We start from the raw sequence: 14,100 nt of genomic DNA, 5'->3' as shown, positions 1-14,100 counted from the left end.
CACTATCCATTTCCAATTTTTTTCATCACCCCTAATAGAAACTCAGTACTCCTTATGCAATAACTCCCCTTTCCCCTTCCTACTCATCCCTAGTAACCACTAATAAACTTTGGTCTCTATGTATTTGGCTATTTCAGATATTTTATGAGATCACAAATTATTTGTCTTTTTATATTTGACTTATTTCATTCAGCATAATGTTTTCAAGATTCATCCATGTCGTAACTTATATCGTAGTTTCATTTCTCTTTATAGCTGAATAATATTCCATTGTACGTGTATGCCACATTTTGCTTATTCAGTCATCTGTTGATGACATTTGGGTTGTTACCACCTATTGGCTATTGTGAATGAACATTCTGCTTTCATTTCTCTTGAGTATATACCTAAAAGTAGAGTTACCAGTAATTGAAATGACATATGGTTAGATTTATTTTTGAAATACTAGATAATTATTAAAATGAAGGAAGACTTAAAATACTATTCTTCTAATAAATGAAAAGTAATTTCTCTCCCATTGGCCTTTGAACTCCTTGAGACCAGAGATTAAATCTTTGGTCTTATATTTCTGTTACCTGAGTTACTAAACAAACAAAGAAAAATCCAAACCTCTTGCTGTAAAATCGATTCCAACCCGTGGCAACCACATATATTACAGAGTGGAACTGCTCCATAGGGTTTTCTTGGCTGTGATCTTTATGGAAGCAGATCACCAGGCCTTTCTTCCATGGCAGTGCTGCTGGGTGGGTTCAAACCACCAACCTTTAGCTTAGCAGTTGAGAGTGAACTGTGCCACCCAGGCACCACTGACAGTAAGTACCTTTACATTGAAATTGACTTTTAAACTGTGTATCATTTAAAAAAATGAAACAGAAGAGGGCGCCCTTTACCATGTTACTTCTAGCGCTTGCCTCTTTTTATTTTTCTTTTTGTGAAATAATGCAATGGCAACTTTATTGCTTTTTTTTTGTTCTGACTAAAACCCCTAAAGCCTTTTAACTTTTTTTTAAATTTCTTTACTTTAGAGTTTAGATTATTTGTTTTTTGTTGGCCTTGTCCATGTGACAGATTAGTGGTGTGTATCCACCTTGGGGCTCTGGATTTCTAATTATGCTATTTTTGTCAAATCAAAAGAACATTAATGGAAAGTTTTATGGAGAGAGTCTTTGATTAAAAAAAAAAAACCCTAATTTAGCATTTGAATGCTTTAAATCTTAAGAATTCTTTTCATAAATTAAGAACATATGGTTATAATAACATTTTGCCGTAGGGTGCTTTTTTTTTTTTTAAGTATTTATGTCTTTTATATGTGGTATTGTTCTACTTTAAATATCGACCCTGTTGTTTCTAAGTAAACAAACACATCACAAAATCTTGGCAGCCTGAGTGTATACTTAGCTTATTTTCGTATCAGCATTTGTCAATAAAATTAGAATATTTTATATTTATAATCATCACATGTTTTGAACAGCCAGATGAATATTGGCTCTCATTTATTAGATGTGTTTTGGGCACTATGCTGAGTACTTTATCTGAATTATATAATTCCGTCTTTATAATAATCCAGAAAGGTAGGTAGTTTTATCACCATTGTATAGTTCTGAGACTTAAAGGTATAAAGGAATGCTCAAGGCCACATAGCTAGTTAGCAGTAGAGCAGGAATTTGGAACTAGATTCTTTCTGATTTCAAAGCATACGTTCGCACCACTGTACCAAAATACCTTTCTAACGCATTGCTGTCCAGTCGATTCAAACTCATACCAACCCTGTAGGACAGAGTAGAACTGCCACATATGGTTTCCAAGGAGTGGTTTGGTGGATTTGAACTGCCACACTTTTGGTTAGCAGCCAAGCTCTTAACTTCTGTGCCACGAAGGTGCTAAAATATTTCTGTAGGCATCTTGTATTTTTTGCCATTCTGTGGTTCACCAGTGGCATACTGAATGCTACCAAGGATTGTTTTTTCCTTTTGCCCAACATAATCTGCAGATTCAGTGAGTTTCACTGACCACTTATAAAAACGAATAAGTGAAAAGAAACTATTTAGATAGCATTTTCATCTCTCTAGGATAGTCATCTTTTGATGGTTAGAAAAGGATGACTGCAAATCTGGGGGTAATCAAACTAGTGAAAGAGTAAGCATGAAAAAATAAAGGCACACTGGAAAACTTTATTCTGGTTAGTAAATCTGATAATGATTTGAAATTAAGGAAGACCGTCATTCTCTGTGCTGAGCAAGTAACCCGAGAAGCTGGACTGTATGAAGAACAGGGCATCAGGATTTGAGGAAGACTCATTAAGAACCTGCATTATGCAGATGACACAACTTTGCTTGCTGAAAGTGAAGAGGACTTGAAGCACTTACTGATGAAGACCAAAGACCACAGCCTTCAGTATGGATTACACCTCAACATAAAGAAAACAAAAATCCTCACAACTGGACCAATAAGCAACATCATGATAAAAGTTCTCAAGGATTTCATTTTGCTTGGATCTACAGTCGTCGTCCACGGAAGGCGCAGTCAAAAAATCAGTCAACGCATTGCATTGTTATGCTATAAAAGATATTTTTAAAGTGTTAAAAAACAAAGATGTCACCTTGAAGACTAAGGTGCGTCTGGCCCAAGCCATGGTGTTTTCAGTCGCTCATATGCATGTGAAAGCTGAACAATGAATAAGGAAGACTGCAGAAGAATTGATGCCTTTGCCTTATGGTGTTGGCAAAGGATATTGAATATACCATGGACTGCCAAAAGAATGAACAAATCTGTCTTGGAAAAAGTAAAACCAGAATGCTCCTTAGAAGCAAGGATGGTGAGACTATGTCTCACATACTTCGGACGTGTTATCAGGAGGGATCAGTCCCTGGAGAAGGACATCATGCTTGGTAGAGGGTCAGAGAAAAAGAGGAAAACCCTCAATGAGATGGCTTGACACAGTGGCTGCAACAATGGGCTCAATCATAACAATGATTATGGGGATGGTGCAAGGCCAGGCAGTGTTTTGTGCTGTTGTACATAGGGTCGCTTTAAGTCAGAACCATCTCAAAAGCACCTAACAGCAACAACATTTCACACCATGCATAAAAATGAATTCTACATAGATTTAGTCTAAATATGAAAAATAAAACAGTGAAGCTTTTGTTTCTTTGAGAGAGACTGTCTTTCTGATCTTGGTATAGGCAAAAATTTCTTAAATTCAACAAAAAAAATTAACCATAAAGGAAAAAAGAAATTGATAAATTGGACTACCTTGGAATATAAAACTTCCGTTCTCCCAAGGACATTATTAATGCAATGAAAAGGTAAGTATAGAGTGGGAGACGATATTTGTAATACGTACATATGACAGAGAACTATCTCCAGAATATGTAAAGAATCCCTATATATCAATAAGAAAAAGACAAACCAGTAGAAAAATGAGCAGAAGTCTTGAACAGGTACTGGCTGATATATATATGAAAAGATACTCGATCTCATTGGTCACCAAGGAAATGCAAATTAATTCACAACGACATACAACCATACATCTGTGAGAATGACTAAAATTAAAAGACTGGCAACATAAAGTGCTGTCGAGGATGTAGAATCACTGAAGCCCTCATTTACTACTATTTGGAGTGTAAGTTTGCAAAATAGCTTTGAAAATATATTTGATAGTATTTACTGAAACTGCTGACACCTGTGGAATCAACACCAGTGGAGGCTGCAGTCAAGAAATCAAACACTGTTGTATTGGGCAAATATGCTGCAAAAGACCTCTTTAAGGTGTTAAAAAGCAAAGATGTTACTTTGAGGACGGGTGTGTGTCTGACCCCAGCCTTGGCGTTTTCAGTCACCTCATATGCATTCAAAAGCTGGTTGATTTATAAGGAAGACTGAAGAAGAATTGATGCCTTTGAATTATGATGTTGGCAGAAAATATCAAATATACCATGGACTGCCAGAAGAATGAACAAGTCTGTCTTGGAAGAAGTATAGCCAGAATGCACCTTAGAAGCAAGGATGACGAGACTTCGTCTCACATACTTCGGACGTTTTATCAGGAGGGTGCCATCCCTGCAGAAGGACATCGTGCTTGGTAAAGTAGAGGGTCAGTTAAAAAGAGGAATACTCTCAACGAGATGGATTGACACAGTGGCTGCAACAGTGGGCTTAAGCATAACAACAATTGTGAGGATGGCTCAGGACTGGGCAGTGTTTTGTTCCATTGTACACAGGGTTGCTGTGAATCGGAACCAACTGGGTGGCACCTAACAACAGTAACAACACTACAACTGAACATATGCTACTCTTTGACCCAGCAATTCTATTCTGAGTTATGCATTCAATAGATATTGTAGATATGTTCACTGAAAGATGTATATAGGAATGTTTTTAGCAGAACTAATTGTAATGGTCCCACGCTGGAAACAACCGAAGTTTCTATCAACAGTATAATGGATAAATACATTGTGATATATTCATGCGGTGACATCCTGTACCATGAGAATGAAGGAGCTATTATGTAATGCCATGGATGAAATTCACAAAATTAACGATGAATAAAAGAAGCCACTTACAAAAGAGTGCAAACTGCACTATTTAAATATACAGTCAATTCTTTTTTATTTGTTGTAGTTGTGCTCTATAAAGTCACCGTGAATACTGAATTAGTAAATACTGTTCTAGAGGAAATACATAATTAGGTTCCTGTGAGCTGTTGTGTACAACATTTTCATCAACCAATCAATATGTAACCTTGTTTTATGTGTGTTTCTGTTTAAAAACATTTTAATATATATTGTTGATTCAATTACATTGATCTTGTGGCCAAGAGCGTAACTCATGCCTGAATGAAGCTTATTTAATATATATATTTTTTCTGTAAGGCACATCACAGCCTTCTTGCACTTGGAAACTCTTAACAGCACTTCAGCATTACACTTGGGAGCATTTTAAACAGCGAAGTCACCAACAAAAAGCACAGAAATGTGAAAAACGTGGCACCGTTTAGTCTACGAAAAGGACATAGTAGTGCTGGTTTTTTTCAATCTAAGTTGGGAATGTGCATGTTGGGTAATTTAAATTTTTTGCTGCTCTGTGCATTTCTGCAAATGGCCGTGAAAGCACCATGAATATTGATTTTGGGGTTACAGGTGCATTTTAGCAAGTAGATGAATTTGTAAATATGGAATCTGTGAATATTGAGGATCATCTGTAGTTCAGAAATAGGTAAAATGTATCTCTAGTTTTAGAAAATGGGGTAGTGGTTACCTTCGACGGTGCTAGTGATTGTGACGGAGCATGAGGAAGGCTGCCACAGTGCTAGTAACGTTTGAAAACTTGGTTTGGGTGCTGGTTGAACAGATACGTTTAGTTTGTGAAAATTCATTAGGCTGTGCATTACAATTGTACATCTTATACATATTATAATTCAGTAAAAGTTTACTTAAAAAGAGATAGAACTTAAATGACTTTATCTCCCATAACTTTTTAAATTATGATTTTACAAAGGTATTGAGATAAGATACCCTTTCAAAAATAATTTTTTTTTTCTTTCTTAGTGGGAAAAGATTTCTCGTTTTCACTCTCGTTCTTACTTTCTCCAAGATGTTGATCTTTGTTAAGTGCTTACTCTGTGTTTAAGCAGTATCATTCCATTCAGTCCTCATAACAAGAAACTGTTGTATTGAGAAGGAAAACATATCTGAATTAGTTAGAAATAGAATGAGTAAAGTCATTTTAGGGACCATGTCATCAACGCCTTGAGGAGAAGTAGAGAAAGTTGGTTGTAGCTGGATACCCTATAATTATTTTCTACTTCCCGCAAAATTAAAGTAAGCTAAAAACTTATCTGAGGCTGACCTTTATATGCCGCACTCTTGGACATCTTTATAACTTGCCTTTTTCCATAAATTACATTATAATGAATATACTGGATATATTCTTTTTTTTTAATTGTGCTTTAACTGAAAGTTTACAATCAAGTCGGTCTCTCAAAGAAAAAGTTATACAAACCTTGCTATGTACTCCTAGCTGCTCTCCCACTAATGAGACCGCACATTCCTACTCTGCCCCCATATTTCCCGTGTATTAACCCAGCTCCTGTCCCCCTTTTCCTTCTCATCTCAGCTCCAGACAGGAGTTGCCTACATAATCTCATGTGTCTACATGAGCTAAGAAGCTCACTCCTCACCAGTATCATTATCTGTCTTATAATCCAGGCCAATCCCAGCCTGAAGAGTTGGCTTCTGGAATGGTTCCACTCTTGGGCTAACAAAGGGTCCAGGGACCATAACCTTCAAGGTCCCACTAGTCTCAGTCAGACCATTTAAGTCTGGTCTTTTTCTGAGAATTTACGATCTACATCCCACTGTTCTCCTGCTCCATCAGGGATTCTCTGTTGTGTTCCCTGTTAGGGCAGTGATCCAGTGGTAGCCGGGTACCATCTAGTTCTTCTCATCTCAGGCTGATGTAGTTTCTGATTTACGTGGCCCTTTTTGTGCCTTGGGCTCATCTTTACCATATGTCTTTGGTGTTCTTCATTCTCCTTTGCTCCAGGTGGGTTGAGATCAATTGATGTGTCTTTGACGTTTAAGACCCCGGACTCCTCATATGACAATGGGGTACGGAACATTTTCTTAATACATTTTGTTTTGCCAGTTGACCTAGATGTCCCCTGAAACCATAGTCCCCAAACCCCCATCCTGCTACTCTGGCCTTCAAAGCATTTGGTTGTATTCAGGAAACTTCTTTGCTTTTGGTTTAGTCCAGTTGTGTTGACCACTTCTGTATTGTGTGTTGTCTTTCCCTTTACCTAAAATAGTTCTTATCTACTATCTAATTAATGAATGGCCCCTCCCTCCCTCCCCACCCTTGTAAACATCAAAGAATGTTTTCTTCTGTGTTTAAACTTTTTCTAGAGTTCTTATAATAGTGGTCTCATACAATATTTGTCCTTTCGCAACAGACTAATTTCACTCAGCATAATGACTTCCAGATTCCTCCATGATATGAGATGTTTTACGGATTCATCATTCTTAATCATTGCATAGTATTCTGTTAAGTTCATATGCCATAATTTATCCAGTCATCCTTTGATGGGCGTGGATATCCTCTTACTACCAAAATAAAATGCAAACCTGCTGCTGTCGAGTTGATTTTGACCCATAGTGACCCTGTAGAAAAGAGTAGAACTGCCCCATGGGGCTTCCAAGGCTGTAATCTTTATGGAAGCAGACTGCCACATCTTTCTGCCATGGAGTGGCTGGTGGGTTTGACCTGCCAGCCTTTCACTTAGCACCTGAGTGCTTTAACCACTGCGCCACCAGGGCTCCTGTTATTTCTCCCAGTGACTGGTCTGAATCAGAGGTCAACAAACTACAGCTTGCAGGTCAAATCCAGTCTGCTGCCTGTTTTTGTAAATGAAGTTTTATGGGAATAGAGTCATGCTCGTTTGAATCTGCCTGGCTCTTTGCAGGAAGAGCTTGCCATTCTCTGTGGCCTAAGATAATGGAGGTTATAGGCATGTAGTTATATATCCAGAAGCCCTGGTGACACAGTGGTTAAGGTCTCAGTTGCTGATTGAAAGGTTGGTGGTTCAAACCCACCAGGAGTGGGAGAAAGATGTTGCAGTCTGCTTCCATGAAGATTACAGCCTTGGAAACCATATGGGGCAGTTCTACTCTGTCCTATAAGGTGACTGTGAGTTGGAGTTGATTCTGCAGCATTGGGTTTGGTTTTTGGTTGGTTAGTATTCACATCGTTTCACCTGTCTTATTTGTATTTATCCCTACAAGAAACATTGAATTGTGGATCTGTGTACATTGGCTTGAGGTTGGAACAATTATAGCAATAAGTCTGCTGTTTAGATTTTATTTCTTGCCTCCTAAGATCACCTATGAGTTGGGTGGCCATAAATTTCATTTTGCCTGGGACAATCCTGGGTTACATCTGGTGTTCCAGATTATTATTATATTATGATAACTTTACATCCTATTATCATAATAATTATTAATAGCTGCTCCCTTTTACTAGTAGTTTCTGGTGGCACAAACGATTAAGCAGTCTGCTACTAGCCTGAAAGATTGGTAGTTTGAACCCACCCAGAGGCACCTCAGAAGACAGGTGTGGCGGTCTGCATTTAAAGGGCCACAGCCTTGAAAGTCTTATGGCATAGTTCTTTTTAGCACACATGGGGCAGCCATGAGTCGGAATCAACTTGAGAGCAACTAAGAACAACAACAAGCTCCCTTTTACCCTTAATACTGCCTCTGCGTAGTGAAAAATTTTGTGGTCACTTTATTTGTGAATGTTACTGAGAAGGGTAGTGGGAATAGAAATAGGAATAGAATAAAAAGTCAATGACAGCCATGCAAAATAGAATTTAAAAGATTGATTTTTGAAGGTCTGTGTTAAGCATCCTCAAGACCACCTGATGATTCACTAGAAGGAGTCACAGGATTCAGAAGTTGTTATACTCACGATTACGGTTTATTACAGAAAAAATACAGTGTAAAATCAGCAGAGGGAAAAGGCGCAAAGTCTGGAGAAAACCAAGTACAAGCTTTCATATGTTCCCTCCCAGTGGAGTTGCATGGGATGTGCTTAATTCCTTCCGCAAGGATATGTGACAACATGTGCGAGGTATTCGCGACCAGGGAAGCCCACCCTAGCCTGAGCATCTTGGGTTTTTTTTGGTTGTCAGTCACATAGGTATGTAGTGCCTATGTGACTGACTTCAGTTACTCAAGCTTCAGAACTCCAGAGAAAAAGTAGCTGTTCACTATAAATCAAATTGTTCTTAGTTATTTTCAGCAAAGTTTATTTTGTTTTGCATATTTATATATCGAAAAGCAGTTTCCATGAAGAATAGTCTGTAATTGTTCCTTTTTCACTTTATACTGTTTTTAATTTTAAAAAATGGAAATGTGATAATAGAGTTAGAAAAGTTTTAGTTCATAATTATGAGTTGTCTGCCTTGTTGCCTTGTAGCTAATAGATTTAAATGAACTTATACAGTTCTCAAAAGCTTTTTAACCTTTTTTTAATTTTTTTTTTACCTTTTCCCTAGGTATTCGTGGAAACATTAGACAAGTGTTTTGAAAATGTCTGTGAACTGGATTTAATTTTCCATGTAGACAAGGTACTATTTCTATATGTCAAATCTTCTAAGCTTTTTGTTTAAGAAAAATGTTAAATTCTATTTGTCAATTTATGTTTATAACACTATTCTTATTCCTTTATTTATTATTCAATCTACAAATTATTTTAACTGTGAGCCAGGCACTATGCCTGGTAGAGAGGATTCAGGCCCTGACCTAGAGGATTTCATATCTAAGGGTAGATACATGGCATTAATGAGGAATTTTATGTTCAGTGTTAAGGGAACACAGCTGAAACACCTACCTCTGTGTGTTATTGTTGTTAGTTGCTAACAAGTTGATTTTAACTCATGGTAATGCCAATGGAGGAAATTGGATTTAAAATTGATTTTAAAGGGTAGTAGTTATTTCCCAGACAGAAAGGCGAAGATGGCTCTATAGGCAGAGATATGAAATACAGGCTTTTTTTTTTTTTCCCTGCCTTATAAAGGTTGACTTGGTAGGTTGGAAGATTAAAGACAGGGCACTCAGTTAGGAGTCTGTTGCAGTAGTTCAGAAAAAGTGAGCTAAAGCAGTGACAATGAGGGTAAAAAAGTAGAATTGACAGGGCTTGATGGCTGATTAAAAGCCGTATGTGAGAGAAAGGAAGAGTAATGAGGCAGTCAGGCAGTGTTACTGAGTGCTAGTAATACGAATTTCGGAGGAAAAGATTCTACTTTTACTGTATGCAAATTTTTTATATTGTTTTGTGTAATCAAATAGATCTTGTTTTGAATGATTAAGCCACTAAATAAAATAGTCTAAAAAATAATCTCCTGAAAATTTTATCAAAAATGTGATTTTTAAAAACCAGCTTTATTGAAGTGTAATTTACATACATTAAAATTCAACAGATTTAAGTGTACAGTTAACTAAGTTGTCACAAATGTATATAGTCCTATAACCACTATCATAATCGAGATACATAGAGTAAGAAATACATTTAAATACTTGTGAACATCAAAAGAACACGTTCCTCTTAGCCAGTTTTCTGGATCATATTTCTCATTTACTAAGTGATTTGATTTCATATAGTAAATCATTTTGGACAAGAGAACTTAAACTTGGTATTTTTAAGAGTCTGTTTTTAGTATTCTATTGATTTTCTATAATTAACTTGTTTTTTCACACCTTCAAAGACTCCTGTTATTTGTAGGCATTAGGGTTCATGATATTCAAAATGATGTTTTGGCATATGATTAAAATTTTAACAGCTCTTTTTTTTTTTTTTTTATGACTTCCCAAAGGTCATTAGCTTATATAACACCTCTAACAATTTTTAAAGAAAATTGAGGTTTCTATTGTAAAATATTGTGGTAAGAGTAAAGTTCTTCCATTTGCTACTAGAGAATAAAAGATTTCCTTAATAAAAAATTAAGTTCTTTTTCATTTACATCTTCCACATGTGATATACGTTTTTATTAAAACTTGTATTTTGTAAATAATAAACATTCATTTAAAAAAAATCAGAAAATGAGAAAAATAAATGGAAACCATCCTAATGTTCGGTCCTAGAGTTTGCCTAGGGTTAACATTGAGCATATAAATATTTCTAGATTTTTTTTTTTTTGGTACAAATATGTACAAAAACAAATACATTAAAAAAATAGAATCATACAATATGTATTATGGTTTATAGCCTGCTCATTTCACATAATATATCACTATTTTAGAACCAGCCAAGTTAGCTGTATCTGTTCTCTCTGGGCTAAGTTCTTGTTTTAATTTTTTTAACATAATGAGATAAATGTTTTAGGATACCAAGAGTCAGTGCTAGTCAAAGAGATATTTATGTCCATTCCTACATTCTCTGTCCAAAACGAGGTCAGCCCTGCTTTCAGCCCCTTGATGACAGTGGGATTATTTTGAACATTCAGACAGCCTTGGCCTTCCAACAGTCAGGGATCCCCTAACTGGCTCAGCTTAGTTTGTCTTAAGGGCAGACACAGAGCATTTTGCCCACAACTGTCACCCATGTTTTTGGGCCACTACTAGGTAAATGAAAGGAGTAAGTTGTAGGGAATGCCCCTTTTGTTATCAGTTAGGTTGGGCTAGTTTGTGTTGTAGTAACAAACATAAAAATCTTAGAAAAATGTATTTCTCATTCATGCTTTGTGTTTATCATATTCTACATGCCATCAGTCTGGGAACCACATCAACAAAGCTACCACTATCTGCAGCATTGTCATTGGTTCATGGTAGAGAGGGAAGGAGTTTTCATTAAGTAAATTTATCTGCTTTTCAAAATATTACAGATGATAGTTTTATCAAATGTTTTGCCACTATAAACATGGATCATTAACGTCCTCGCTGCCAATACAATAGTTTCCATGTGGCCTAGTGCCCAACCCATATGCCAGTGTCACATTTTCTTTTATTGGGTTGTTAATCAATTTCTCATTACAAATTTTCAAGTACTAATATCTGTATCAGTCACATAGGCTAATGTCGTGGGGGAAGAAGGAGTGATGACGTTTAAAGAATGTCAGCAGTCAAATATCAAAAATAGAGTCAAGGCTCTTTATTATAGTTATGTTGTGATGATTGCACAAAATCAATAACATACAAATAACTTGGTTTATTTCTTACTCATACTGCATGGCTGTTGTGGGTTTGCTGGGAGGTCTATGCACTAGGTTGTCCTCACTCGACCCAGACAGAGGGAGACACCATTTTTGTGCTTTCATGATTGATAAGACAGGAAAAATGCAAATTGCACCCTAGCTTGTCACAGGAATTTTGCCAACTAATTTACTTGTTACAGTTTATATGATTTATCTTTTGGAAGGCGGCACACAAATCTTAGTACTGTATACTTGAAAATGTTGCTGTTGTTAGGTGCAGTCTAGTCAGTTCCGACTAATAGCGACCCTGTGTACAACAGAACGAAGTACTGCTCGGTCCTGCACCATCCTCACAATCGTTGTTATGCTTGAGCCCATTGTTTTAGCTACTGTGTCAGTCCAGCTCATTGAGAGGTTTTTCTCTTTCTTGCTGACCCTCTACTTTACCAAGCATGATGTCCTTCTGCAGGGACTGGTTCTGATAATGTCCAAAGTTTATGAGATGTAGTCTCTCCATCCTTGCTTTTAAGGAGCATTCTGGCTGTACATCTTCTGAGACAGATTTGTTCATTCTTTTGGCAGTCCTTTGTATATTCAGTATTCTTTGCCAACACCATAGTTCAATGGTGTCAATTTTTCTTCGGTCTTCCTTATTCGTTGTCCAGCTTTATGCATATGAGGCAATTGAAAACATGATGACTTGGGTCAGGTGCACTTTAGCCTTCAAGGTGACATCTTTACCTTTTTTTTTTTTTTAACACTTTAAAGAGGTCTTTTGCAGCAGATTTCCCCAATGCAATATGTCGTTTGATTTCTTGACTGCTGCTTCCATGGGTGTTGATTGTGGATCCAAGTAAAATGAAATCCTTGAGAATAATAGGCAGCAGTTGCATTTTGTCAATCTCATTTGTTGCTCATGGGAAAGGAAAAATTGTTAATTACATGGTAGTTGTCAAGAGGATCTCAGGCTATAAAAGGGAATTTAACAAAAGATCTTCCATTTCAGATGAGTACATCTTTCCATTTCAGTAAACAGATCCATAAATGTGGCCGTTCTTTCTCTTAAAATTATTTTTACCAGTTCTCTGGAATTTGTGATTATTACCAGAGTCCATTTTTTTTTTCTCTTAGAAGAATATTTTGAATCTTATTTTATAGTTTTTACACACTATTTCTACCTAATCGTATGGCTGTTCCTAATAGGTTTTCAACTCTCATTTTATATGAAAGAGGAAATCAAGACAGCATTTTTGAGATATAGAAAGGGAACCAATATAAACCTACTAAAATATAGAATATGTCACTAGGTTGTTAGCTCCTTAAAAGCATATCTTTGTCACCTTTGTATCTCTAAAACTTATGCATAATAAAGGTTTTGATACATTTTAATTGATTAATCATATTTTAGAATCAAGTCTTTTCTGTATAACTTCTGTCATCCATGTTGTTTGGAACATTCAGAATTATTCTCTGATGTTTATTTCTAAATTCTAAGGTAGTTGGGATGAGATTGCACAAGCTTCTGTTATCTTTCAGAATAATGCTACCAAAAAACATTTAGGGTAGTCTAATTTTTGAACTTACAGAGTTATGTCTGTGTTTTTTGAATTATGGTTCAAAGAATCAGTAAAACACAGTTTTCTCATTACTGAGAACCAGAAAGAACCAGAAACTTTATGAGTCTGGGTGGAAGGAAAAGACAAATAACAAGTAAGTTATGAAGATGAAATATATTGAGAAAATATCTTTTATTTATTTTCTAATCTATGCTATTTCTATTTAAATTCACATTTAAATTTCCTAGGAAAGCTACCATTTTCTTACTGGTTTGAAAATAATGGAGCTCAATGGCATGAGTAATCTTTGACAGAGAGTAGGGGCTGATTGAGAAGCAATATTACAGCTTTCTTTTTTTTTTCTTAAGACAAGGAATTATGAGATCTGTTGAGGGGCATGATGGAAGAAAGTCCACCTGGAAACATGGCAACAGATAGTTAGATAAAGTGATTATGGAATGTCTCTAGGGTTAGATAACAGACAGTATATTAAATGCATGTTAATTTGGGGGTAGGGATAGGGTAGGAGAAGATTGCTGTTTTTACTTGGGAAGATATGAGAATAAATCCAGAATGATACTTTAAATAAAATTGAAAGAAAAAGATACTGATAAAAAGGTTGAAACTCATGGGATAATTATAGTGGTTAAAAGTACATGTGAGGAGACAATGTTTAGAGCTGAGAAGTGATTAACCAGTTGGATAGGGGAAAATCCCAAGGTTTTAATGAACTATAATTGGGCTGTGATATTTTAAAGTTAGCGTAAGATTATAATCAAAACCATGAGTAATATTTTACCTCTATTCTACAGATAGTATAACTGCTTTTAGTTCTTTGTGAAGATAATGGAAAGG

The 14,100-nt window shown here is 36.1% G+C and overlaps 1 protein-coding gene across 2 annotated transcripts in view; it reads left to right on the top strand.

The window, feature by feature from the left end:
* AP3S1 (adaptor related protein complex 3 subunit sigma 1) overlaps positions 1-14,100 on the top strand; it is an 85,840-nt gene that overhangs the window by 53,089 nt on the left and 18,651 nt on the right. For both annotated transcript variants that reach the window (XM_064276111.1, XM_064276104.1), the window contains exon 4: positions 9,056-9,127. In XM_064276111.1, coding sequence (XP_064132181.1) covers positions 9,056-9,127 — 72 coding nt within the window. The remainder of the gene's footprint in view (positions 1-9,055; positions 9,128-14,100) is intronic.

This window comes from Loxodonta africana, chromosome 2 (assembly GCF_030014295.1).
Source record: "Loxodonta africana isolate mLoxAfr1 chromosome 2, mLoxAfr1.hap2, whole genome shotgun sequence".
In the NCBI taxonomy this organism is placed as follows: Eukaryota; Metazoa; Chordata; class Mammalia; order Proboscidea; family Elephantidae; genus Loxodonta; species Loxodonta africana.
The sequence above is the reverse complement of the archived record's forward strand: the minus strand, read 5'-3'. Positions and strand labels throughout refer to the sequence as shown.